Source organism: Fulmarus glacialis, unplaced genomic scaffold (genome assembly GCF_000690835.1).
Source record: "Fulmarus glacialis isolate BGI_N327 unplaced genomic scaffold, ASM69083v1 scaffold44118, whole genome shotgun sequence".
NCBI classification, from domain to species: Eukaryota; Metazoa; Chordata; class Aves; order Procellariiformes; family Procellariidae; genus Fulmarus; species Fulmarus glacialis.
In genome coordinates this window covers 2,098-27,839 of record NW_009229702.1, presented here as the reverse complement: position 1 = coordinate 27,839, position 25,742 = coordinate 2,098, and the positions used below count along the sequence as shown (strand labels likewise).

At 42.9% G+C, this 25,742-nt stretch overlaps 2 protein-coding genes across 2 annotated transcripts in view; both read right to left on the bottom strand.

Annotated features, from left to right (window-relative positions):
- The window catches only part of LOC104081276 (chloride intracellular channel protein 6-like), a gene marked incomplete at its 3' end in the record, with an annotated part of 2,848 nt that extends 541 nt beyond the window's left edge, over positions 1 to 2,307 (bottom strand). Inside the window, exons 1-2 of the mRNA XM_009583951.1 lie at positions 2,253 to 2,307; positions 11 to 868 (exon numbers count right to left, since the gene is read on the bottom strand). Of these exons, the coding sequence (XP_009582246.1) occupies positions 11 to 868; positions 2,253 to 2,307 (913 nt within the window). The remainder of the gene's footprint in view (positions 1 to 10; positions 869 to 2,252) is intronic.
- An 822-nt stretch (positions 2,308 to 3,129) lies between these two features.
- ERICH3 (glutamate-rich 3) lies at positions 3,130 to 24,744 on the bottom strand. The gene is made up of 13 exons (XM_009583950.1): positions 24,614 to 24,744; positions 24,181 to 24,274; positions 22,639 to 22,764; positions 21,965 to 22,036; positions 20,038 to 20,166; positions 18,633 to 18,788; positions 17,129 to 17,347; positions 16,284 to 16,464; positions 14,598 to 14,784; positions 12,128 to 12,423; positions 9,358 to 9,579; positions 5,345 to 5,405; positions 3,130 to 3,226 (listed from the first exon to the last, which is right to left on the bottom strand). The coding sequence occupies exons 1-13, from the start codon at positions 24,742 to 24,744 to the stop codon at positions 3,130 to 3,132; spliced, it is 1,971 nt and encodes a 656-aa protein (XP_009582245.1).
- Between the last annotated feature and the right edge of the window lie 998 nt (positions 24,745 to 25,742).

Below are 25,742 nucleotides of genomic sequence, written 5' to 3'. Positions count from 1 at the left end.
TAAAACTCACTTGACTTTACAAAGTCTTCTCCTCCAGGCATTGCTTCTCCAGCGCACACATTTGTATCCCCTAATGTTTCCAGGAGAGCCCCAGGCTTCTCCACTGCCTCCTCCCCTGCAGAAACGGCTTCTTCTACAGACTCTTCTCCTTCAGGGCCAACTGCCTCGGCAATCCCTTCTTCTGCCAACTTGGCATTCTCCACAGCCTCCTCTCCCTCAGACACAGCACCCGCCACAACGCCCTTCCCTGCAAAACCTCCCTCCTCCACGGCCTCCTCTGCCTCAGACACCGTCTCACCCACCACCTCCCTCACTGGAGGCCCTGTCGCTCCCACAGCCTCCTTTGCCTCGGAGGCCTCCTCCGCAGCCTCTTCTCCCTCAGAGACCTCCCCAGCCGCCTCCTCCCCCTCGGACACTGCTCCGTCTGCCTCCCTGCCTAGCAGTGCCCCTGCCCCTGCCGGCTCCTCTCCCCCAGGTGCCTGCCCTCCCAGCGCTGCCTCGCTCTCCGTCCCCTCCGTCGGAACTTCCCCAGGTGCCACCTCCGCAGCAGACTCCATTCCCTTCCCTGTCCCCTTTCCTTCGGGATCTTCTTCTGCCATGGTGCCCTCCCCAGGTGCAGATTCCTCCACCACAAGCTGACCCTCCGCCTGCAGCACAGCCACTGTGTCTTCCTTGGGCAGCAAATCTCCCGCCCGTGCCATTTCTTCTCCCACCTCTTCGGTGCGAGCATCTCCTCCCTCAGCAACAAAATCTTCCTTCTCAAGTGCTTGTCTCTCCCCTACCATCTGCCCTTCTCGTACCACTTGTTCTGCTGCCTTCTGCACATCAAGTGTTCTTGTTCCTTCTGCCAAGAAAGCTCCATCTGGCTCTATTAAGAAATAATCAAAACATTAGTTTTATTGAGAACTGTGTTACTGTTAAGGCTGTTTTACAGGGTTATTGTTAAAGATGCTCTCTCTCCCAAGCAATGAAGGGGCATCAGCATGGTGACGAGAAGAAAACTTGCTGTGCTGCTTCTCATCATGCACCTGTGCTCTGACTACATTTCTAGTGCTGCCGTTCCAGCAACTGGCATAACTAATTTAAGGAAAAATGTTGATGCATGACCAGCTTTCAACTCTGACAGTTCTGCCTGCCCTGCCTACTCTCCCTCCTCCCCTCACCTGCCTCGCAGCGAGCTCAGGTGTGTGTATGAAAGAGCTATAAGCTTGACAGTAACATTGAAAAATTCAGAAAGAGGTGGTAAATTGCTCATGTAAAACATGCACACACAGGAAGAATACTACTCAGCTGTTCATGTAAAATGGGTAATTGCTTCTCATGGATTCTGTAATTACACCAGGGGAATAATAGAAGGTCGATTCCCACCCCCTGGGAATTTAACGGCAATGCCCTCATCAGATTCGGTGCTCTGGGATCTGTCCCTGGGCAGGCACCCCCAGCAGTCTGTGCTGCTGCACCCGTGTTTTGTACAAACGTGGCAGGTTCCTGTTCTTTAGAAAATGAGAAGTTTTGTGCCACTGAAAGGAGCAAGGACCAATGTCTTTCCCAAGCTACCCCTTCTCAAACTGGGCAAAATCTGTCTTGCCCCAAATCACCTCCCACTGTTTTTGACTTACTTTACCTTCTTGCGCTACTGCTGCACTCCACAATTACTGCTTTTTGCTGCCTGCTTGCGCAACCGCCTGTGCAACCAGACCCCATCTCTGGAATGGCAGCCAGAGAAGACTCCAGGCCCATTTTATCAAAAGTAAAAATGAGGTGTCACAAAACTAACTGATTTGCTCCTTGCCAACAAATCCATGACAGAGTGAAGCAACACAATCATGGATCAACTGACATAGTTTTGATCTTCATCTGCTGCACCATGATTCACATGGTAATTTTTGGTGTTCTTTTTGAATCTGGTATTTTGACATTATAAACAGAGTCCCCCAACCCGGCATATAGATTCTCCTATAGGTAATAAATCACGTTTGGATTTCATAATAATTGCATGGTATGTGAAACCCAACTACTGGAGCGAAAAAGAACAGCCAAAGCCTTACACTGGAAACACTAGAAAAGAAACAACAAACCAAGGTTACATTCTGGGTGGTTATTTAGCTCACAGCAGTACAGAGTATTCTAGTAGCTTGAAAACAGTCCAGCAACTGCATTCCCCATGCTGCACCATGACTTAGTATAAAGGCAAATACAGCAACACGTGCATGCACTAGTCACTCACAGTTGTGCAGAGGGACTGTACTCACCACCTCCTTCGTCACTCTGAGGAGACTCTTCATTGGTATCCTCCACTTCCATCATATTGCTTTGCAAAGGCAGTAGAAGACTTTCCTCCCCGTCATCCCTCCCGGTACTTGCATTCTTCACCCCATCTTCCCCTATGTTACTTTCTACTGACCCAGGCTGTTTGGGTTCCCCATTAACTTCAGGACTTTGATGCTGTGTTGCCATTATATTTTCATGAAAAATTCCAGTATCTTCCCTTGCTGTTAGATCTTCTGGTTTTGCCTTTTCTGATTCATCTATTCCTTTCTTTTCCAGTGCAAAAGTTTCCTGATTTTCCTCCATTCTGAGCAGTTTATTCTCCCCGTTCTCATTTCCAGACTGTGCATGTGCTGCGTTATCCGATGCCCTTTTGATATTGTACTCCTCTTTGCTCTTAACATTGTCTTTCATCGTTTCAGCATGAGAGTCATCTTCACTGCTATACTGAGTACTGATGGGTGAGAGAGAGTGTGCAGGCCTCCTATCTAGAAATAGCAAACATATAATTTTGTTTTAGTATTTGTCACTAAAACATCTGCATTCGTTGGCCACTAGTTCCCTTTGCTATGCACAAAGGCACAGACACTCATCTGATATCAATCTCTGAATTACACCATCTGAGGATATCATGACAAAATTCCAGTAAGTGTAATAGAAGAACATTGCTCAGATGTATCAAAGTGTTAAAATCAAAGCCATCGAACATATTTTTTTCTGATAATGGAAATGAACCAGATTAGCTCCATCAATCACACAGAGATACACCTCCAAAAGCACCTCTAAATATGACTCAGACAGGTTTTGGAATAGTTTCTTGAGCTCCATTTGATAAAAGATTTCAACCATATCAACAGTCCTTTAGTGCACTCCTGTTATCTCGATGAATATGATAAAGATCTCCAAAATCATGTGTAAACCATTCAAGTTGAACTGGAGATGAAGTTCATTGTCTCCTCTAAAAAAAGATACAGGGACCATGGTATGAAATTCATAAATAGAAAATTTGAGGGGGAAAAAAAAAAGCAATAATTCTTCATCTAACATTAGCTGAACAGTAGAGCTTACTGCTACACAGCATTGCTGGTGTCCAAAGTTCACATGGGTTCAAGAAGAGATTAGTCAAACTCAAGGAGGAAAAATCCAGCTGGGCCTAATAAGTAAAAGGGACCACCCTTGACACCAGCTAATTACAGCGGTGGGAAGACACAGTGGGGAAGCAGCACAGTATCCTTGCCCTTTTCTTATATTTTTCCTAGGCACCCGCTGCTGGCCAAAGGCCAGAGGTAGAATTTGGACCCACGCTCTGTCCCTGAACAGCTATTCTCAGAGCCACAGGAGCCAATCTGTGCTGCATTATTTCTTCCTGCAGCCACAATCTCCCAGCAGCCTCTATGCCTCTTCTTCCTCTGTGGATCTGAGGAAGGCTTATTGCAATTTTTTGTCATATTTTAAATTATCCTTTTCATCTGCAATACATTACAAAAACTTTGTAGGACTCCTTTAAAAAAAAACTCAAATATGGAAGCTAAAACTTCCTAAAATATGTCAACTACTCCCATTAATTTTAAAACAAGAACAAAGAAGGTGTGTTTGAACGGAAACTGCAATTCTAAATTAATGGACTGCCTTGTATAGATGCCAGACTATCAATTCAAGAACACTCCTCAATTTTTCTTAAAAGAAGCAAAGGAAAAGGAACAGAGTGCAACTCCACTTCCCAGCACGTGTTAGTGGTGGTGTGAGGATGCATCTCTGGGGGAGTTATTGAGGCCTACGCTCGTTCTAACTTTGACATCTTCACAGAGATTGGCAGCAAGGATAATGAGTGGTACCAAATGTGAGGTGGACGTCCATCCTCTAGGATCTCTACTGCAATGGATTTCAGGCACAAATGACTGGACAGCCACCACCTGGTGATGACTCTCAGTCACTTCCAGTCTTCACTGGACTTGCACTTGTGTTCTCACGGTAGGTATGTTTAGACTCCCAGAAAACATCATCACTCCTAAAGACACTTACAAGAATATAAACAAGCAAGTTCAGAGACAGTTGTTCAGAGAACAACTCAAATATGCAGTTTACATATCGTACTATGGGAATTGTCAGTGATTCTTTCCAATTTATTCACAGGCTTATGGTCCACAAGGATTTGAATGCCAAGGTCTCTCTTTATTTATGTCTGATTCATAATATTGTATGCAAAAGTAACACCTTTGGCACCTCAGTTATCTGGATATTATTCTAAAACTCTATATGCTGGCTGAACTGACCCAAGGGGCCTAATGAATTCAAACACTCTTGAACAAGTGTAATGATATACTGAACTAAGATGAGACAAAATGTGTCCACAGCATGTACTCATAAAAATCCAGATCCCCCTACTATTAACATGTTAGTTCTACTATAGCAGCACTCATAGGTTACAAGTGGATTCGTGTACTGATTACTGAAACACAAAAACATAGTGTCTATGCCCAAAAGCTTGCTATCCAAAATCTTGGTCTACCAACACTAACAGACATGCTTAACTGACAGCAAGTGAGTTCTTCCTCAAAAAAATTACAGGTCCAAGGCTCAGCAGATGAATTCAAGGCACAGCAAATGTACACAGAGCACACACAATCTCAGGTCACAAAGAGATGAAAGTTGAAGCTAGCAACAATTAAAGTTAAATTACGCAGAAACACGTGGTGTGGGTAATCTCCAGGTGGTCACAGGTTTATGTTTGCCTCTAGGAGCCTGACAGAAAGGAAGCTTGCACTACCAGTGACCAACACACCACTGCAAAGTAGGGACAATCTGTATCAAAAGAAATTTCAAACACTATAAAAATCCACCTACGCTTCAAAAATCCACCTAACAACAAAATAAAAACCAAAAGAAGAAGAAAAAGAATAACAAGGCTAGAAGCGGGACGTCCCTAAATGTTTTAACTGAAGACGTTCTGCTGGCCACCTAGCTGTGTATGTACGTACCACAGAGGAGCAGAGTGATTTCAGGGGTCTGAGCAGCCACGGAAATTAACAGCAGCCACACGTGTTCAATACCTTTGTAAATGAAATCACTTACTTACGAGCCAAAAGACAAATTCAAGAGCTGAACTGTAGGTAACAGATCTAAAAGCCAGCACAGCTCTGCAAGCCAAGAGAAAAAGAGTTACTATCACTAGCATGATACCCCAGTAACGCTTCCCACAGAAACCCGTTTTACCAAATCAAACCAGTAAACGTCCATGTTGACTGACTCCAGGGGACGTGTGAATAATAGATTCACAGTTTTAACCTTGACATCTCGAACTGCAGAGATCAAGTCACAGGATGTTCCTATAACTGAGGGCTTGACAACTCACACTCAGTTGTAAGCCTTGCCAGTCCAGAAGGCAACACAGTTTTAAAGCAAGGGGAAATGGGGCATACCTTAGGGCTAAGAGATACAATAGCTAAGTAACTCTCGAAACAGTTTTCATGGGCCCAACATAATTTAATGAAGATGAGAGCTAGAAACAGTACATATAGATGGCAGTAGGGCTACTTTGAATGCACACTGCGAGTACATCTGCACTACCAAAGAAAGAAGGACCAAGGTTTGATTTGCTGTAATCTGTTACATCCAGGATCACACATCCATATCCTATCTCAGCTGGCAGTGAAGTTCATGCTAGTTCCCAGCCCTCGGCTTGCACCCTGCATGCACAGCATTAGACGCTGGAGGATCTTGCATGCAACTGCAAGGGGGCCTCAACCTCTCTGTCACAACCAGATACACTAGGGAAGTGAGAATTCAGGTAAGTGGAAAAGAGGTGGATATTAAAGAGGTATATGGATTCAGTTACAGGAGAAAAACCAGGAGTAAGGGTCCTTCATTCAAACAGAAAGCTCTTCTTGTCCTCAAAATTACCAATGAATTTTTATTTTTCATAAATGTATTATTACATCTCAGTTGGGAAAAGCCCACATCTTTTTTATTCCTTCTCTCCACCTCTTCTGTTCAGCGGTGGAAGAAAAAGAAGTAGAAAGATTTCATTACAAAGGGGAAAATATCAAAAATCAACAAATAGGATATGGGTGTAAAAAATCACAGGCATTTTGTGTTTAATGTATCTATGCCTAGAGTGGTTAACAAAAACAGTGCAAAAAAGTTATCATTTTCTTTAAAGGATTAAAAACAAATCTGGATAAAACTAGATGAGGACTCCAATGCCATCAGGTAAACAGTAAAAAGACATTTGGAAGATGACAAACCCTTCCTACAGCACATTTCCTATTCATGCAGAAGGAAATGCCCTGCACCAGTTTGGGTTCCACTGTTTACTGTCTGTAAACACATTCTGTGCAAACGCAAAGGAGTAGATACCAATCGGTTTCGGAATGCTTCTACCACCCTGAGTGTAGTAATCTCTTTGAAGATTAATCACTACGGCCAGAACAAAAAGATCATCCCGACCTTCACACTTAAATGCAAAGTCCCTAGAAATCCAAAATTCCGGTGATCTGAAATGTCACCCAAATCTAACAGTAACCTTAAAACATCCTTATCTGATGTTACAGTCTACCGTTTCCTAGTGCTAAATAAGGACTGCAGAACTCCTTCAGGCTTCCTGCCCCAAGAAGATAAATGTTGGAAGCACTGCTCCTCTTGTTGACAGTCATTTACACCTACGGGGAGCAGTCAAACAACGCTCAGAGCACAGAACAGATGCATTCACAATATAACCAACAATCACGAAAAAGGCTTTTCCACCGGTATCCCTAACTCCTAATTCATGCCTCTTCCATTAGTTATTGTACTTATATATTTAGACTTCTAACAGTCCCTCTAGGTCCCCATCCAGTATTTGGGTAACCACTCCGTACACTAAAACACCAAATGTCAAATTAGAATATTACCTACCTCTTCCTGACATCCTCAGCAAACACAACAGGGAAAATGAAGTAAAGCCAGCTTCTCTGCCTCCGTTCTCCAAAAGTCACGGAGAAAAGATTAAGAAATCACAGCTCATGGGGGCCAAAGGGAAAACTGACCCCAAGTCGTGAGCTTCTCAAGAAGCACCTTTGAAAAGAGCTTCCCTTATCTCCACAGAGGTAATGCTCCCCAGTGCCGGACACCCATGGCCCACTGCTGATTGCCAAATGAGATGCAAGTAATAACTGATGAACACTCTATTAGTGTGCTGATTAAAAGATAGAAGCAGCAAATCAGGCTGCTAAGAAAGAAGATTAAACCTGTCTTATTTAAAACCACAGAGAACATAAATGATTTAAATGCATGTCCTGAGCTACTGCAGTAAAGGCGAACAAAGCAAGCCATGGCAAATACAAACTGAAAAACATTAGCAGTGCCTGCCAGCTGACCGGGAAGGAACCCCTGCCTAGATGACTAGCTGTTTCACACTATTAGTTGCTAATGTTAAATGTCCATGTTTCAAGATTTGGTGGCTTTCTCCTCATCATAGAAAAATTTATATTGAATTAGTGAGTTTTGGTGCATGCAGCAGTATTACATCCCAGTACAAAGGTGGATAAGGGTGGCCCTTAACAAAGGCCTTAATGCACAGGTAGCCATGAAGGGCCCTTGGAGTTACCTGTTCCTTTCCACCAATGCACAACCATGCACCCAGACACTTTCATTTGATCATCACACACTGCTAGAGCTTGAGAAGCTCTTGATTAAAGTCATGAAAAATTTCGTAACGCCATACACTAACAAGCAGAAAAGAATGCTTAATTGTACTGATTATTCATGAATTACAAGCTATTTCTGATTATCATGAGAAAACAAAAATTAAGATTCTTTTTGATCACTGCAATGATTTTACAAGCAAAGATGTTTCAAACCTGATTTGAATTTCTGTTGGATTTTATACTTCCTATAAAAAGACTGGATCTTTCTTGCAGCTGCAACCTTTCCACAAACAGCTGTATTATCTTTGTTTAATTCACCTAGAAATACAAATGTGAAAGTAATGTTTCCATTTAACTTGAGAAACAGTTTGTACAATAAGACTGTCAAATGTAAGAAAGATAAAGTAATTAATTTTAAAACAGCAGTAAATGGAGAAATCCTGGTACATGATGACAAGCAAGAGGCACATAAGTCAGCTCAGGATCTAACAAAGCCATAGAGGAGAAATGTTAGAGAGAAATAAAATACTGTGCCAGAAGGAAGAGGCAGTTCACTTTTGGCTTATTCACCACGTGGTGGATGGAATTCTACTGTTTGTCTAATAAATGAGAAATTACCTGCAAGTTTTCTGTGGGATTATTTATGAAGATGCACAACTTGGACTGCATGAAGGCCAATAGTTAAAACACTAGACATTAAAAGTGCTGATCCAAAAAACTGAATGACAGAAAATGCTACTTATTCTACAAAAATTTATTCCAGAACAGTTTAATCTTTCTGAACTAATAATAATAATGGTCTTGGACACTTCACTGCACACTTTTGTACCTACATTTGGATCAAGAATCACAGACTATGCTACTGACTCAGACTCTTACTCATTCACAGCCAGACCTGAACAAGGATGCTCACAAACTGCCTAACCGCTGCAAGCAGAACGGACAGCTGAGCTGACGGCGTTTCCTCCCTGAGCCAGGACAGAGTCAGTGATGTACCAGAGGACAAAGCTGAGGTTCTGATTATTCAGGGCCATTAAAGACAGCACTTCTAAAATACAAGGCGGTATGCTGGATTTCCTGGTGACTTCTCAGATAAAAGTGCGTATCCTCAGCAGGTGTAAGTGGTCCTAGCTTCTCGGATGTCACTGACCACTGACACGAAGTGCTGATCTGACCCAAGTATTTAGAGCTAATTTGCTGACTGGCTCCATCTCCACTTCTGCAACTAAATAGTTCAGCAATATCTGCTGTGAGCTGGCACACGCTTACATTGCCAGTGGGTTTGGCTGTATTTCAGTGACAGATGGTAGAATTAATACGAACAGATAAAATAGCTATCTTTTACCACTTCAGTAGGAATTGCATGGTTTTTCCTATGCAGACTCAACATACGTACTGGACACACACAAAATGTAAAACACACATCAGGTCAACTTCTCTAAGCCTCATTATGGAAAAAACTAACCTTGTTTATCACCCTCCGAGTCACTGTCAGAATATCCATCACTTTCATCTTTCTCACTGTCAGACGCCTGCAGTGCTTTCTGTGATGAGTTTTTACTCTCCTTTTCATAGTCTAAATCATGTTTTTTATCATCCGAGGATGACTTTGACATTCCATTCATTTGATCACCAGTCTGTCCCTCTTCATTAACTTCTTTATCTGCTTCAAAATCTTCATCATACTCTAAAATAAAAGAATCACACTGTGAGACTGGAAACGGAATTCACAACTAATAAAGTTCTTTTTAAGCAGACAGAGGTTAACTTCATTAATCTCCTTTTGCCTTTGCATTTGCTCAGTCTTTTTAAAGCCATGAGAGAATCTAAGACCACAGATAGGAATCATAACAGCACATTATCATAAAAAAGCATCATGTTCTTCATAGATAGAGTAGCAAAAATGCAATAAAGCTACTGAATGATGCATCAAGCTACCGGATGCATCAAGTATGATTAATACACTAAAAACAAAACAAACAAAATCATTAGCCACTGAAAGGACTAGAAAAATTAAGAGCTGGGCAAACTCAGAAATAAAACACAAGACAATCTCATTACAGGAGAAAAACTTGTTGCGATGAAAAAAAATACAAGCAATAGAGAAAGCTGGAGAAAGGTAATGCATTGTAGCGCAAAGTAAGATAAATGTGGATTGACATGGCTAATTAGCAAAGAAGTGGCTTACAAACTAAATGAATTAATTAAATCCAGCCAAAGGGTGCTGCAGAGGAACATTCTGTTATCCCACTGTTCTAATACGCTCATTCAGGTCCCAGGCGAAATCCTAGTACAAATGAAGCTTACGGCAGAATTGCCATTCTTACATCAACATGGTCTGGATTTCATCCCAGGCTACTAGCCTGACAAGTTGTAACGTTTGATAGATAACTTTGCCCAGATCTATAGGTAAAGACTGTCTTCATGCATATGCATTAAAGAATCCCTCCCTTTCCAGCGAAGGCTGCACTATTTAAAATCCCCAGCACCAGAATGCACGGTGATGTCAGTGATTTCCACTTAAAATTCAGTAATTCCACCGCTACCACTAGCTCACTGCTCATGCAGCAGAGAGGCAACAAACCTAAACTGTGAAGGAGAGCTGTCACTGCTGACACTGTCACAGCTGCCCCTCATGGACATAATTTCTCACCTTTCAGATTTTATTGCTCACCTCTATTTCTTTCCATCAGTGTTTCTAAAGTACTGAAGTGACAGAATGCCAAGGACTGAAATGAAGAGTATCTGATGCAGAACCAATTAGGCAAATAAACAATTACCCAGACAATGAGAATTAAGGGAATAAGGAGATTTATTTTCTGTATTAAAAATCAATTGAGATTCCAACTGCATTGTTGGAAGTGAGGCCTCCTTGGGTAACTGTCAGAAAGGTGCCCACCTCCTGGCAGGAAAAAGGCTTGATTAATCACAAATACACATCCACAGGGACTAACGAGGAAGCTGAGCAGTAGCACTGCAGAATTACGAAAGTAAAAATAGGAATAGGAAGTAGGAATTAAAATCTCTCTCTAAATTTGACTTACTCTGAAAAAGGCTTTATAATAAGGAGTGAGTGGAGGCACAGGCTGAGCTCACCGTCTCTGCCTGTAGCGGCAGGCAGAGCTGGAAGCAGCCTGATGGCAACAGGGACCAGCCTTAGGTGGCACTGGGGAAACGGCACGTTCTGAGCATGCACTTGGAGCTGCCTCGCATCATTTTTATACCACAGATATTGTCTTTGTCTGCCACAAGAAACACCCCTTTGGCAAACTCTCAGCAAGGGCAGCCTCTGTCCGGTCTTTCTTCTTAAACCCCTGTCAACAGAAATGAGACGGGACTCAAGCAAAAGAGGCAAGGCCAGCCAGCTACCACAGGCAACGGGAGCGTTCGGTAAAGGGGAAGGACGACAGCCCCAGCGGGGTCGGAGCAGAGAAGGCAAGAAAGGTGAGCTGGTAGACCTGGAGCAGAGGGAACAAACGCTCAGACAAGCGAGGAAGCTGGAGGTTTGGGCAGGTGTCAGGTAAGCGGTGCCTGGGGCCATGTGGTGGAGAAGGGACTGGAAAGAGCCTCAGGTGGGCAAAGCATTGCACGCCCACTGGCAACAGACAGGAGAAAAGATCGAAATAGTCCATCTGGCGCTAAATCGTGCTGACATTTTGCTGCTATGTGCTCTTCCCTCCCATTCTGCATCCAGCATTCAGCCTCCTCCCCTTCCCAGTTCGTCCCTCCCTCCCATCCATCTCGCATCAGGCAGCAGGAGGCTCTTCCACCTCCTGCCCCTATGGCCAGCGTCTTCTCTCCATTCACCTTATGCTGATGTCCCGTCTCCCTCAGGAGCTCACCTCAGACTCAGACCCAGCCCCATTTCTTCCTTCTTCTCTACTTGTCCTCCACCTGCTGCCATTCTCCTGCTGCCGTTCTCCCCCTTCACTGTTGTCCCTTCAGTCTGCCCCACTTTCCTCCTGCTTTCCAACCTACCTCAGGCTCCTGTTTCAGCCTCTCAGACCTTCCTTACTGACTTTCTTGGCTCTTGCAAAACCCTCTCATCCTGTTGCTTGGCTGAAAGGAGCCCCATTAATTTTATTGCCCAGACACAGGCATCACCACATTTCTCACACATGAGGTGTCCTAAGAGAGGATGCTCCAGGCGAAGCTGGAGGCCCATAATCCCATACCTTCTCCAGAATCATCCTCTCCCATTTTTCATCCCCTGCTTGTGTTTTGGAATACTGTACCATTTTTAACGCTGTCTTCCTGACTATCTTCACTCTCACGATCAGATAGTTGTTTCCTTTCTTCTTTTCTGTACTCCTGTGCGGTCTCCATTTTGTCCTCAATAGTTTCTACACTTACTTCATGACCTGGTAAGATGACTAACACTGAATCTTTGCTTGATTTCTGCTCAACACTGCTTTTACTTGGCTCACTGCGCACTCCATCTCTCCAGGAACCCACATGGTTTTCCTCATGGTCCTCCATCTTTCTTTTGGGAGGGGATGGCTTTTTGTCCAGACCCATTGCAATAATACACCTATAAAAAACCAAGGAGAATTGGAAAGTATCACGTTTTTTTTCTGTGAACAACGGAAGGGCAGCAGACACAGTGAGCTCATTATCAGCAGTAAAACCAGGTACATATCTGCCTCTGCATTGCCACACAGACAACAAGGTTACTGATAATTACTTACTTGGAGAAGCACCCTAAAATCCTCAAGTGCTCCACAAAACACCGATGCAGTTCCTCCTTGAAGGAGGGTAACACTGTCTGCACTTAAAGGTGACAACTGAAGTATAAACAGATTTAAATCAAAATTACCATGTGTCCATTAATTTCAAGCTATACCAAGCATGATCTGTGAAGATATAATCACTGAGAAAGGCAGACAAGCTCCAAGTCAGAGGTGTGCTTGATCCAGATCCTGCTGTAACACCCAGTAAATCGATAACTTGGGTTTTGTGGATAAGACTTTTTTTTTTTTTAATTTCTCTGCTGGGTCTAATAACTGCAGGGGAAGAGGGAGATTGAAATGAATTATTTTTTCAGTTTCTGTTCTGTTTTTCCTACCTAACAGAAACCCAAACAGTTGGAAAACAAAGCATTTTGAATGACTTGTTGAGACTGCTCCTCTTGCATGAAATGGAGTGACGGCCTCTCCATGTTACAGTTAGGAGGCTCATGTAAGAGACCAGAGTTTCTAGTCCTGATTAACATTAACTGCAGACACGAAGAGCCACCCTACACCACCTACGAGTGTCAGGACAATGTGACGTATGTAGTACGTTGATTCAAATCTGCAAGCAGAGGATGAAACGGAAACTGGAACTTTCACTTTAGCTAATCACAAGTCTCTCTGGAAAACCGTATTTTCTTCACAGACAACTATGTCTTAAAAACTTTTCCTCCACCAAAACTGCTTTTTTTATGTAAGGCTTGAATGCAATTCCCCTCACATTCCAGCTGTTTACAAACTACTGTGAAATATCCTATAGTCATTCAGCCTAGAAATCCTTTTGGTTTGTGGGCATAAAATGTAAATGTGACAATTTCTGAGTCCTACCTTTTAATTACTTCTTCGTGTTTCTTTTTCAGGGACCTCTGAGATATTGAAGCACTTCTACTGTGCAGAAATGCTGGACCTCAGCAAGCAGAAAACTCTCTGTGCAACGATCACAGCATCAGTGTAGAAATCACTGCGGCATTACCTCTTTCTGAACCAAAGCCTTAACCCAACATGGCAAATCAACTGGAATCTTTACGGAGAATCAGAGTGCGTATTTAATGTGTGGATGTGGTGTCATATGCAAAACAGGAAACAAATACAACTGCATTTGACCTGAAGGAGACGTGAAAATAGTTGTCATTTATGGGGAGAATCTGGATGAGAATATGAGAATAATGTTGATAACACACTGATGCTTTAGTTGTTGCTAAGTAGCCGGCTGGGGCTCAACCACGACGTCTTTTAAAAATTACTTATGAAAAGAACAAAAAAGTTTTAAAATTATCCGTGTGTGCAGAAGTTTACTTGTTGGGCATGACTTAACAATCACACAAAAGGAAGATTTTATTAAAATTAAAGCTTCTTGGCAAACCCACAGCTGTTGCTCACAGCATTGACTTTTGCCCAAAACCAAGAATCTTCTGCACAGATTTGTTGTCTAAAACATGGCTAACATTCAATACTCCCTTATTCTGGAGCCAGGGGTATTACAGCAGAATCCCACCATAGAGGCAGAGCTGTTTAAAAATAAATTATCTTGTTCTCATAATCACAAAGAAAAGCCTGAAAACTACAGTTAACTCAGCAGCACTCTCGATATTTATTTCACTATCACTTCTGCCAGAAACATGCCAGCAGCATATGTATACCACCCCACACCTATTCCTCCACACTCGACTGCAGAGGAAGCGCTGACTGCCTCCTGACAAGCTGACAGGTCCGGTGCAAACGTTGTCCACTGCTGTGCGTACTCCACAGAGTGACCGAAGAGGCAGCACAAAAGTAGCTGACTTTGATGGCATCCTTGGATGTGGGACCCTGAGGGATAAGCTCAATTCTGCACATTTCAAGGGGTGCTGAGAAACAGACGAGGTTCTACAGAGCTGTGGGGTGCCAGAAAGATTAAAAAGGAGCAAGCAAGTGATAAACTCCCTAAAAACTGGGTTGCTAAGTCCTTGTGAGCAAAGTGTATTCGTCTCCATACCTGTAGCAAGGAGATGCTCCCTCCACATTGAGAAACCCGAAGTATCCATGTCTGCCTCCCAGCCTGGAACGCTTCTGATGTTTGTACTCACAGCAACAGCTCATCCTGTCCACTTGCATCCCATTGAGAAAAAAGGTGAGGCTGAATGGGAAACCATGGTGCCTCTTTGAGACGAACTGAAAGGTCTCTGTAATCACAGAAAGGGAAGGGTTCAAAGAAAAAGGTTATGCTTTACTGTCAGCCTATTGCAATTGTTGTATCTCATCTGCATCACCACCAAAGCACCCAGCCCTCTGAGGTCAGGTACTTCGGTTCTCGGCTGTATTAATTAGCTGGTAAAACTCTACCTCCTCCCTACACAACAGCCTTGTCTCTTTCTGACCGAGGAATACCAAGCTGGACACACCTGTGACAAGCGAACACATCGTCAGTTTGGCCGCTCACTGCTTTAGCAGAACAGAGACCAGAGCCTCCCATCTCGGAAAAATTAACTCTGCCGCTTGCCTTACAGGAGAGTACGTTATGCACAGAAAGTTTAGGATTCCTGGCGTGTGTCTACATGGTGCAGTGCAGCAGTATGTTAGAGCCGCTGCACACACTGGCAGTGCAGCAGTATGTTAGAGCCGCTGCAGTGTAACGCACACACTCCTCAGTGCAGCACAGTGCAACCAGGTTCCAGATCAGTCAGCTGCAGTATTAGTGGCTCTGGGCCTGCACCGATACGGTCGTACTCAGAGCAACACTGAGCAGCTGAAAGACGCTGTTTCTGGCGCCATTTCAGGCTACTCTGCAGGGGCACTGTTCGGCATCCATGTTCGGCATGCCCGTGGGGGGACTGGGTTGTACTCCCTTAACCCACAAGTCATAGTATCCTTCCCAAGTAAACTGAGCACACGCCAGCAGGGAGGAAGCCACACTGTACTCCAGCAGGTTCCCTAATAGGTGTGAATGGGGCTCGGGACAACAGGAGCGCAACAAAGGACACCTCCCGCACAGCTGGGACACAGCTGCAACAAAGGCCCTGACCAGATCTGTGGGCACACTGCAGTGCACCCATAACCTCGGGGGACAGGCTGACGTGCAGGGATCTCTGCACCTTCTTCCCATATCCAGTGAAAATGCAAACACAGTGGGTTCTGTCAGCTGGAATGAGGGGCATGATCTGTGGAATCACTCTTCCTCATAAGTGAAAATCTCCCAGCCATTTCCTCTTCCCAATTTCCCAGAACACAATTTGCCTTTTACTGGCGTGATGGAATCGCACCCATGTAAAAGAGATGGGAACTGGGCTCCCTCTATGTACTTTTCCTTCTGGAATAATAAGCAACATGCATTGATGTATTATAGCAAGTCAGAAACAGATAACCCCTATTTAAGGACAGTTTACCGCTACAACTACTTTATTACGCATACATCTCTATACAAAATTAATCTAAGCTACAGTATTTTGCTAAATCAGTTCTCCAAATTCATTCTATCATAATTTGCAAGAGTAATTGTAACCTCACTTTCAATCATGAAGCGGTAGATCCAGATTTAGTGTGGAGGCAGATGGTATAGAAATCCATGGATGCATATACCTTGACTGAGCTCAGCTGAAATCATTTTGATATCACACCAAGATTTTAGCCAAAAAAAAGAGATGCTGCCAGAATCAATATGAACTCTTTGACTCTTTATCCTTACCTCCTTCCAATAGCTTGCCTTTGTAGACACAAAGGTTTTCTCCTCCACAATGCTGCTGATAGACTTTGATTTCATCTCTGTAATCAGCGTCATCATGAGATAAATGCACACTTTTTCCTAGAAAGACCATGGTAACAAATGCATTGCTGCGTAATGAGGGCTTAGGGAATCCTCCAGAATTCTGCAGCAGGAAATACACAAAAAATGCATTCAGCTTCCAACTCTTACAAAAGGTAAACACAAAGATCATGTATGTGCGGCACATACTTGAGGCTTCCAGTCTTTTAAGACAGGCCTTGAGCTGCTTAAATTGGAAAGTGTTTTGTAACATGCAGAAGGGCAGGAAAATATTTTGGACTGAAAATCCATTGCATTGAATTGCCCAAAATTGTAGGGACCAGGTTTAATGACCCATATTGTCCCTCCCAGTCCTGGGTTTCTACAATTTCCTTTACAGGAGTCAAAACTGGCTGGAGCTATAGTGTAACAGATGAAATTTTCATACACTCAAGGCATTTCATATATCCCTCTGAAGTTCTGGTACTAGATATGGGCAGAGACAGGATCGGATTGACTAAGATGGAAGGCTTTAAATAAGAGTTGCTATGTTTTTTCTGTTTAAGCACCTTTTTTTCCCCCACCTGATGAAAAACATCAAATGTTTTAGTATATAGAGAGATGGGTGGCAGTTATATATTTTAATAGTTATAAATTTTCTTTCTTTCAAAAATTCAGTGAATCTTTATGCAAACTAGGTATACACATCTTTCAGCGTTAGGCGAATACATCAGTGAGGAAGGTAATATACCTATACATAAACTGAGAAGTAGACAGAGATAAGTTACCTTTATTAAAAGTTGCTCTAAGCCATTTGGTGCAGTGGTGGGATGAAATCGTCTGCCTCTGGGCATCCCATTTCTCACGGCATTTATGCTCTTGTCTCCTTTTTGCAGGGGGGGAGGTGGCACTGGTATCACATAATTGTTAATGACGGGGAGTTGATATGGGGATATACCAGTCACATACTCCACTGAATTCATAAGTCTTAACCCACTCTTCTCCCCCTGCAAAAACATTTTAATCAGGTTAAATTGAACTCACCATGGTTTGACTGCTCTTTACATTTAGTAACACATATACTTCTAGAACAATTCCTTAACTTGGTGCTTGCAATTTTGTTCATGAAAACGTTTCTGTGCTAAAACCCTTTCTTTTAATTTGCAAAGCAACAGGCAGATTGCTTGAAAATGTCACCCTCATAGATATATACAACATTGTAAACCATGTACTACTTGTAACCATGCAGAGTTAGAATCACAAGCAGACAGAATGCTGCACAACCCCACAGCACTGCTGCGTTCTCTTAGCTGGCAAGCAATTTCCAAAGCAGCCAGAATCTTCCAACATCATTTGGCATCAATTACACAAGATGTGGTTCAAAACACTTCTTTCCCATTTGTAGTGGAGGTTTAATCCTCCTTCAAGATGAAATGCAAAGAGAGAACCAGGGCCCTGAAAAGCAAGACGTCTCTAGAGAACAAATTCTGCAAACGTTGCATGCTCTGGATCTGATTTAGCTGTTTTGTCAGTAGTGAGCGTTAAAGAAACCATCTACATCACCCATAATTTGAGTAGACGTAGATAGTGCCAGCAAATTCTTGGAGAAAGGATCGTGACCATCACAATACAGAGCAAATGCAGAAGGGAGCTATTCAAACAGTGTCTGCCAGTCTGGAGTAGCAGGTCACTGTCCCATTCCAAAATCCTCCAGTCCCATGGAACTCCTAACACAAAACCAATTACATAATGTCTTTCTAGAACAGAAGACAAGTCCAAATCTCACCTGAAAGTAACTGCATATATATCAAGATCATGTTTGGCTACTCCTAAAAGCTCTCATTCTCTGAACCCACTAGTGTGACTTAGCAGGAGGAATGGTAAAAAATAGAAATGAGTTTTTTGCTACTTTGCAGCTGTAGATGAAGATGAAAACTTGTAAGACTGTCTGAAAATATTCCTGAGTTATTGGTGTTAACCAAGTGGCTCTTCCCTCTCTACATAACAGAAAATCTATGTAGAGGCAGAAAATTTTGCATGCGGAGAGATTTTGTACTATGGAAGAGAAGTCACCACATTTTTCCTGGCTGTGATCAAGGACTGGGCATTAGACCAGTAAGAAAATGTCTTGAAAATTAAGGGGAGGTCAAAAAGGAGAGTTTAAATAAAAGCTGATAACCATTTGGTAGGCATGTTGCCTGCAGTATACAGTTCTGGGAACTACAGTACTAAAGCAGTATTATAAAGCTGTCCCTAAAATTATATTATTTTCAGAATGAAATATGGCCTCACCCCACTGGCAAACTGCTGATCATTTTCAAGTGTGTAGCACTTTTGTTTAGAGCTTGAAGTCTTTGGTACAGACCCTATCGCAGCACAGCTGTGAAGTGGTTGGAGGCGAAGTGGGTGTTGCATATTTCCTGGAGCTGTATTTGGTCGCCAGGAAGTCTAGAAAAGGAAAAAGCAAACAGCTACAAAATCTCAGTGTACAGTTTCCAGTGCAGAGCAGCATCATAAAGAAAAAAAAAATAGCACTGATCAAGATATTTGGAAGTGATGAGTGATTCTCAGGTACCTTCAGGAAATGAAATTTTCTAGTCTGCCTCTGAAGAGCCAGACTCCTTTAGGCATCTCTAATTGAGCATCCAAAAACTGGAGCATCCAAAATAACTCTTGGGCATAAATCTAGGTTTTGCTACTGTCTCTCCTACTCTCCTCAAGAGTGCAGCCTTGAAGCAAGCATAATGAACTCAGAAACTGTAGCAGTGTGCTGTGTTTTGGTGACTTCAGCACATGAACACTGAGAGAATGCACGACAAAAGCATGCCTATTTTTGTTCAATATCAGCATTTTTCTGACTTTTTTATTTCATCTTTTCCTTGTATACCCTTCAGAATACCACATTAAAATGTTAAAACCTAAAAAAACTATTTAACTGAGTAAACTCACCATCTTAGAAAAGACAGGCTCCTTGGATCGGTGTTGATGAGAAGGACGTCCACCATTATAATCAACTACAGGTCCAGGTGCCCTCTGTATGGGATGGAGAGGAAAAGGTCATTCAGGACTGAAAGTCTCTCTTCAATCTGCACCAATTATCATTACTGAAATGGAGAACCAGTTAAAACTGGACTATATATTTGACCTTTGACCTTAGACTTTAGCATCATTATATTTCAAGAGTACATTAACATTCCTTCTCTGCCTGTTAACAGAGAGTAAGAGGCTTCTGAGCCAGAGCTCCAAAGCACGGCCTTCTGGAAAGAGCGTTAGTCTTATTGCACCCCTTCAATTCTGTTTTCTAAAAGACATCCATTGCTTGCAGGATTCTACAACATCTGTAAACTTGCCTACAGCCACAGTATTCATTGACAATACTTAATGTACTGATACTGGCCTAACCTTGCGTGATAAGGCAGATAAAAGGGAAAGATTAAAGCAGATTTATCACAAGCAAAGATATTTTTAACTAAGTTCTGATGTGCTATTTCTGCAACATCGGCTTCTCGAGATTTCTCCTTAATGACACAACCCTGCAAACAGGAAATCAGCCTCAAGAGATGAAGGATGAGGCCCTAATCTGGAACAATCAGGGCAGTCAATGCTCTAGACTAAGCACAGATGGCACAGGTATATGTGCACGCTTTCAGCTGTGTGTGCTTACCTTATAGCATATGGAGGATTTGGTGAAGCTCACCAGTTGTGAGTGACCAGCTGGTTCTCCAGCCACTAAAGGATGGAGCCCATAATGATTTCTTGGGCCAAGTGGTGGATGTGGGGAGCGCATAGGGCTAGCACCTTCCACCGATCTTCTGGATTGTTCCACCTAAAAGAATAGAAATTTACTTCTCTGAGATACTAAATACTCTTAACAGCAATGTTTGAGCTTGCCTTCCGTCTGTCTTTCATCGGACAGCTATGACGATCAAATTGCCTAGACCCGATGGAACACCTGGTTAAGGAAGGAAAGGAAATCAAGGGGAGAATGAGAGGGGGACGAGGGAGAAGACTTGTTCCCATCTCTGATTCGTTTCCCTGCAGCCCCCTCCAGCTGCAGATCCCCCCAAATTCAATTGATCTGCCTGTTTCTATGTATCTCCCAATTTTTGGTTTCGTAGAAGGTCTCTTTCGTTTTTTAAATTTGAGTGCACCTGCCCCTTCCTTGCTCTGACTGCTGCCCCTCCCTACCTTTTCTTCTCAAAAGCTCCACACTGGGCTGACTACCCTTCTGGAAATAGCTCCTCCCTTGCCCAGCCATCTGTCTTTCTCCTTTCCTTTTAGATTAGCTACTCAGCCGAATTCACTGAATGTATGAGGTGAGAATTAAATTACACTGCTAATTCCAGCCAGGTTGCTGTGTCCCAGTGTGGCATCACAGCAAAGATACCGATCACATATCTGCAGGCTTCTCCCTTACGCGTCTCACTGAAGGAAGCAGTTTTGGCTTATGTTCCAAAATTATCCAAGTCCAGAATCCCTTGACAGGGTGCCTTAGTCGCCCTGTGGCGACTTTCTACCAGCAGAGTTCAGTCAGTAAATAATGCCTTTGCAATTACCATAGTGATCAGTGTTTTTCATTAAAATCTCCTCCTTTCTTTACCTGATGAATTGCTCATAAATGTATTATTTAAAATTAAAAAGATTTGACATTGTTCTTCAACTGCTCAAGGAAGCAGCTAGCTTCTCAATGCATTCTTCTCAATGTATGCAGGCTCCTAATAAAGAAGTAAGATGTTGGGTTTATTTCAGCCAAAATGAGAACAACTTTTCCCATATGAGTCCACGTGACTTCACGGGGAGAAGCAGCATTGACGTCTGTGGGATTTCCATGACTCTAACAACTACAGGATCAAGCTCTACCTACATGACACCAAAGTGAAGACTTCTGAAACCTCTTTTCATTACTTACATGCTGGTTCTGCTAAACATCATGTGGAGAGGCAAACAACTGAAAATGTGAGCTCAGTGCTCAGCAGCAGTCAAAAGCAGATAGTGTCTAGAATTACGAGGAGAAGAACTGCAACGGGTATCTTAAATTATTCATCCAGTTCTGGTTCCCCATTTCAAAACAGATATAGTAGAACTAGAAAAGGTGAAAAAAATGGCAACAGTAATGAGAAGCCTGGAATAGTTCATGTATGAAAGATTCAATAGACTAAGGGTCTTCAGCTTGGAAAACTGAGAAGGAATATGAAAAAGGTATGTACAATCACAAATGCCTTGGAAAAGGGGAACAGTTATTAACCTTTTTCATAACGAGAACAATGGAGCATCAATTATCAGACAGCAGATACATTAATTATTCTGCAGAAACGCAAGGAAGTACCATTTCATACAACTCATAATTAAATTCCACAACTAAGAAGACTGCAGAACCAAAATAGTAAGTAGATTCAAAAGGAATCATGTGCATGAACAGAAGTTCCTGAACTGCCGGATAGAGGAAGAAGGACATGTAACCTGGGGCAGGATCATCCTCTACTTGCCTGTTTCTTGTACTTTTTCCATAAACATCAGAGACAGGACACTTGTCTCAATGAACCTCTGGCCTGACTCATGGCTGTTATTTAACACAGGGCAAAACTGCCATGTCCCATCAGTACTCAGTAGCACTCAAGCCTTACCTTGATTTTCTGCACCCTGTCCTTCCTCACAGAATTTTCAAGTTTCCTTTTTATTTCCAGCTGATGATGACGCTATCAATGTAAGAGAAAGAGAAATCTCATTAATGGACATTATGAGATGTCAATGAATGTAAGAACACTTGCTTCTGTTCTGCTTATCACTTGCCTGCTCCCTGGTCGTTACCCTCATTGAGCCCTATTATGAAACTAGTATTGATTCAATCCATTTGCATTACACCTGTGTATATTAACATTGGCAAGGGAACAACTGAGCATTTGTAAAGTTGTAGGGACCAACTCCATTCTTGATATGTAACAGGAATGTGCCCCAATTTTGTACTCGGGTAAGATATATAACCACGTTCAAACTATTTTGTTTTGATTAGAATTTTTTTAAGCAAACTAGCCCTGTGAATATCATCCCATAATCTGATGACTGCCAAAGGGCAGCAGGTGAGCCAGGACAGTGTATGTTCTAACGACATACATACATAACAACTAGAGGCTAGTGGAGGTTTCATGTGGGGGACATCAAGCACAAAGATTGTCCTTTCTCCCAGCAGCAGGGAGCACGAGGGCACAGCTACGGAAAACAGTCCGGTACGAGTTAACAGCCACTGGCTGTCCGTAGGGAAGTATCTGAAAAGGCTTACACATCACTAGTAAATGCATACCTCCATGTCAAGGACCTTATGAAATATAGCCCGAGCCAGGCACTCCTGTACGTATCTTTGGTGATCCCTCCTCATAGCATTTAGCCGGTATTCTTTCTCAGATATTATTCGTCCACTCCTTGAGATCTGCCATAAACAAATACAATGTAACTAAAAAGAAGAGGAGAAGACAGAATAAAGGATGTTTTTAAACAGAGGGCAATTTCCCAGAAAGGCTACTTTCTCTTCCCCGTTAGCTACCACCTCTGCCGGTGCTGGAATTCACCTTCCCAGCAGAGAATTGTAGTTTCTTTGACGCCAGGGACCCCCTCAGCCAAATGAAGAGAGCAGGAGAGCAGCAGTCACATTTTCTAACAGGTGAGGGCTCAGCCTTACTCTTCATGGGCCATTGCCCAAGTCAGTGGAGGGAAATTAAACACTTGCCTTCCTACTGTATAAGGGTTGCATCTGCCTGTGCTAAACAGAGTCACACCTAGGAGTGACTAAGTATTTTTAAAAATATTCAGCACATTCACCTTTACCAAATCCTTCCATTTTCCATTAAAAACTTTTGAAAAATAACACTGAAGCTATTTAAACAGCTAGTAGAGTCAAAGATGCTTAGATTTCACAGTTTAAAAAAACTAAGAGAATGAATATGATTCTGTATATTTGCAAACGGAAAGATTTTGCGGAGGCAAACTCCAATGAGCAAAAAGAAATATGGGGCAAAAACATAAAAACATTCTGAGTTTATCAAAACCTCTCCATGAAATATCTTCTTCTGCCTGGATGTGAAATACAAGCAGATTGACAAACATTCTCACATCACCGTAATGGTGCAGTAATACAGTGCCATATGTAACAACTTACTGAAGCAGAAGCTCAGGGCTAAGCCAAGGCTCGCCAATATTTACACACATCATCAATCCGTGTCAGCCACTGTTCCCAGTTTCACGCAGACAAGCATTATGACTGCTGCATTGCAGAAGGTGCAGTGGAAGCGTAAGCTTGATATTCTATGGAGTATGGCCTCCATACTGACTGTTAGCACATCACTTCTAGTGTGGAATCACCATCCACCAGCAGCCCCCATGCTAGCATCTTCATAGCCCCAGGTGGCCCTTGGACCCGGACGTCCTGAAAGGTGCTCAATGCCAGCTACAGTATTTCCTCAGCTGTCACTAGTGCCTTCAAAACCACTTAGCACACGGAGCTAAGCTCCGAGCTCGGTTTTACTTGTCTTCCTGCCATTCTGATTTCAGCAGCGCAGCCTTACGCACCACAGCCCCGTGTCCCTGCGACATCTAGCTGACTAGCGGTAGATAGTAATGCAGTGGGAAATGCTTGCATTAAACAAACCCGCCCTCCGTCTCAGTGTGATCGCGTGGCTTTGATCTGGCACAGCATAATTTCACGTGTTTGGCTAGTTGGTCAAACTCTTACCAATGACAACACATACCTCTAAACAACAGAACCATCAGTGGTTTGACTTGTGCAATATTAAAAGAAACAAAGAATTCTTTTCTTTTTTTCTCAGAAAAGGAAACTTTTCAATCTCACCAGTCCTGATCTCTGAAGATGTCGTCTTATCCTGGTATTGCTGAAATATCCAACCAGGTGTTTGTCTGTAAGACTATTGTAGGTTGCAAGAAATCTGAAATAAAATCAATACAAATGCATATCATCCCCTTGACAGACAAATTATTACAGCTTAAGTTATAAAAACTTACCCAATAATTTGCTGCACAAAATGCTGTTGTGATGAATCATGCCCAGCATGTTGCCAGATAAATGCCCATTAGATTATGTAAAAGCAATGCGTTATTGCCTCCAGAAGATTCGTATCAGAAACAAGTGACTTCTACATAAGACAGAGCAGCTCAGCATCGAACGGCGTACCACCACCAAGGCACAGGGTCCAACAGAGCCCAGCCCTGAAACTCTCCTCCAAGACCAACTCCCACAACAACCTCCTCAGATAATAAACTCCGACCTTCGGCAGGTCAGTATCATGCCATACAACAGCCAGAGCTGGATTCCTGGCTGAGTCCGGCAGGCACGGACCCCAGCTCCCTCGCCGCCCTGCCGCGGGCCCTGTTGGAAGTGCATGAGTATTCGGTACATCACCGGGGAGAGAGACGTCCCAGAACCCCTGCATGCCTTCCACTGCCCCACCGCGCGCCCCGGGCTCCCCTTCCTTCTGCCGCCTCCTAACTGGTGATAGACACGGCAGCGACGGAGTTTCTGGCAGCTTTTGCAAAGACCTGTAAGCATAACTTGCGTTGGGAGGGACCTCCAGAGGCCATCTAGTCCAACCTCCAGCTCCAGGCATATCAGTTATCAGACTTTACCTACACAAAGGAATTTTCCTGTGGTCTTCATTGCCAGCTCTCAGCCATTACTGCCTAGTATCTAAGACAAAAAAATTGCTTTCTTCAGTCTGCTTAGGTTAGCAGAAACAGCTAGCACCAAAACATATTTTTAAGACAGGACACTGTTTCCACAGTACTTTCACTGGCTTGAAAGTTAGCACACATGTTATTAACTTGGGTGCAATCTTTGCTCTGATGAAGACTACTTATTTGTGTTTTCAGCCAAAGCCTCCTTCAGTATCCACATTTCCATCCATTTTTTATGGCAATGTCCTCTTCTTTAATGCTCCCACCATCAGAGGGACTGCATATCAAATTCATCACTTGGAACACCTACACAGAAAACTAAGTGGCTTCGACTTCAGGTGTCAAAAAATACACTTAAGTCTTCCCTCCTGTTTTGAACCATTTAGGATTCAGCTACGTGTCTGTTAAAATGGTGCCTGGCCAACCACTAATTTGTTCACGAACAAAAAAGCCTGTTTCAAAAAACAGGTCTCCATTTGGCCTTTACACCAAAAGAACTCACAAACTACTCGGGAAAACTAATCCATGACAGCAAGCCTAGGAACTGTCCTATTTTGGGGACCATTTACTCAACTATAGAATATTATTTACATAAACAGCCAAGAATGCTTATCCCACAAACATATTCGTAAATTCAATTGCACAAAACTTGTACAGGGCAAGATTCATAACTTTTGTGGTATTTACAGGCTAGAAAGCATATGTTACTGTAGTATGGTTTTG

Bases quoted from the DNA above. Each gene is read 5' to 3' on its own strand.
- ERICH3 (XM_009583950.1), bottom strand. From the start codon at position 24,744: ATGTACCGAATACTCATGCACTTCCAACAGGGCCCGCGGCAGGGCGGC. The intron at 16,465-17,128 runs GTAACTTATCTC...TTCCTGCTGCAG, and splicing joins TAGAGCAACTTTTAATAAAG to AATTCTGGAGGATTCCCTAA. The intron at 5,406-9,357 runs GTTAGTTTTTTC...CTTGGCTTGCAG, and splicing joins CTCGGAGGGTGATAAACAAG to AGCTGTGCTGGCTTTTAGAT.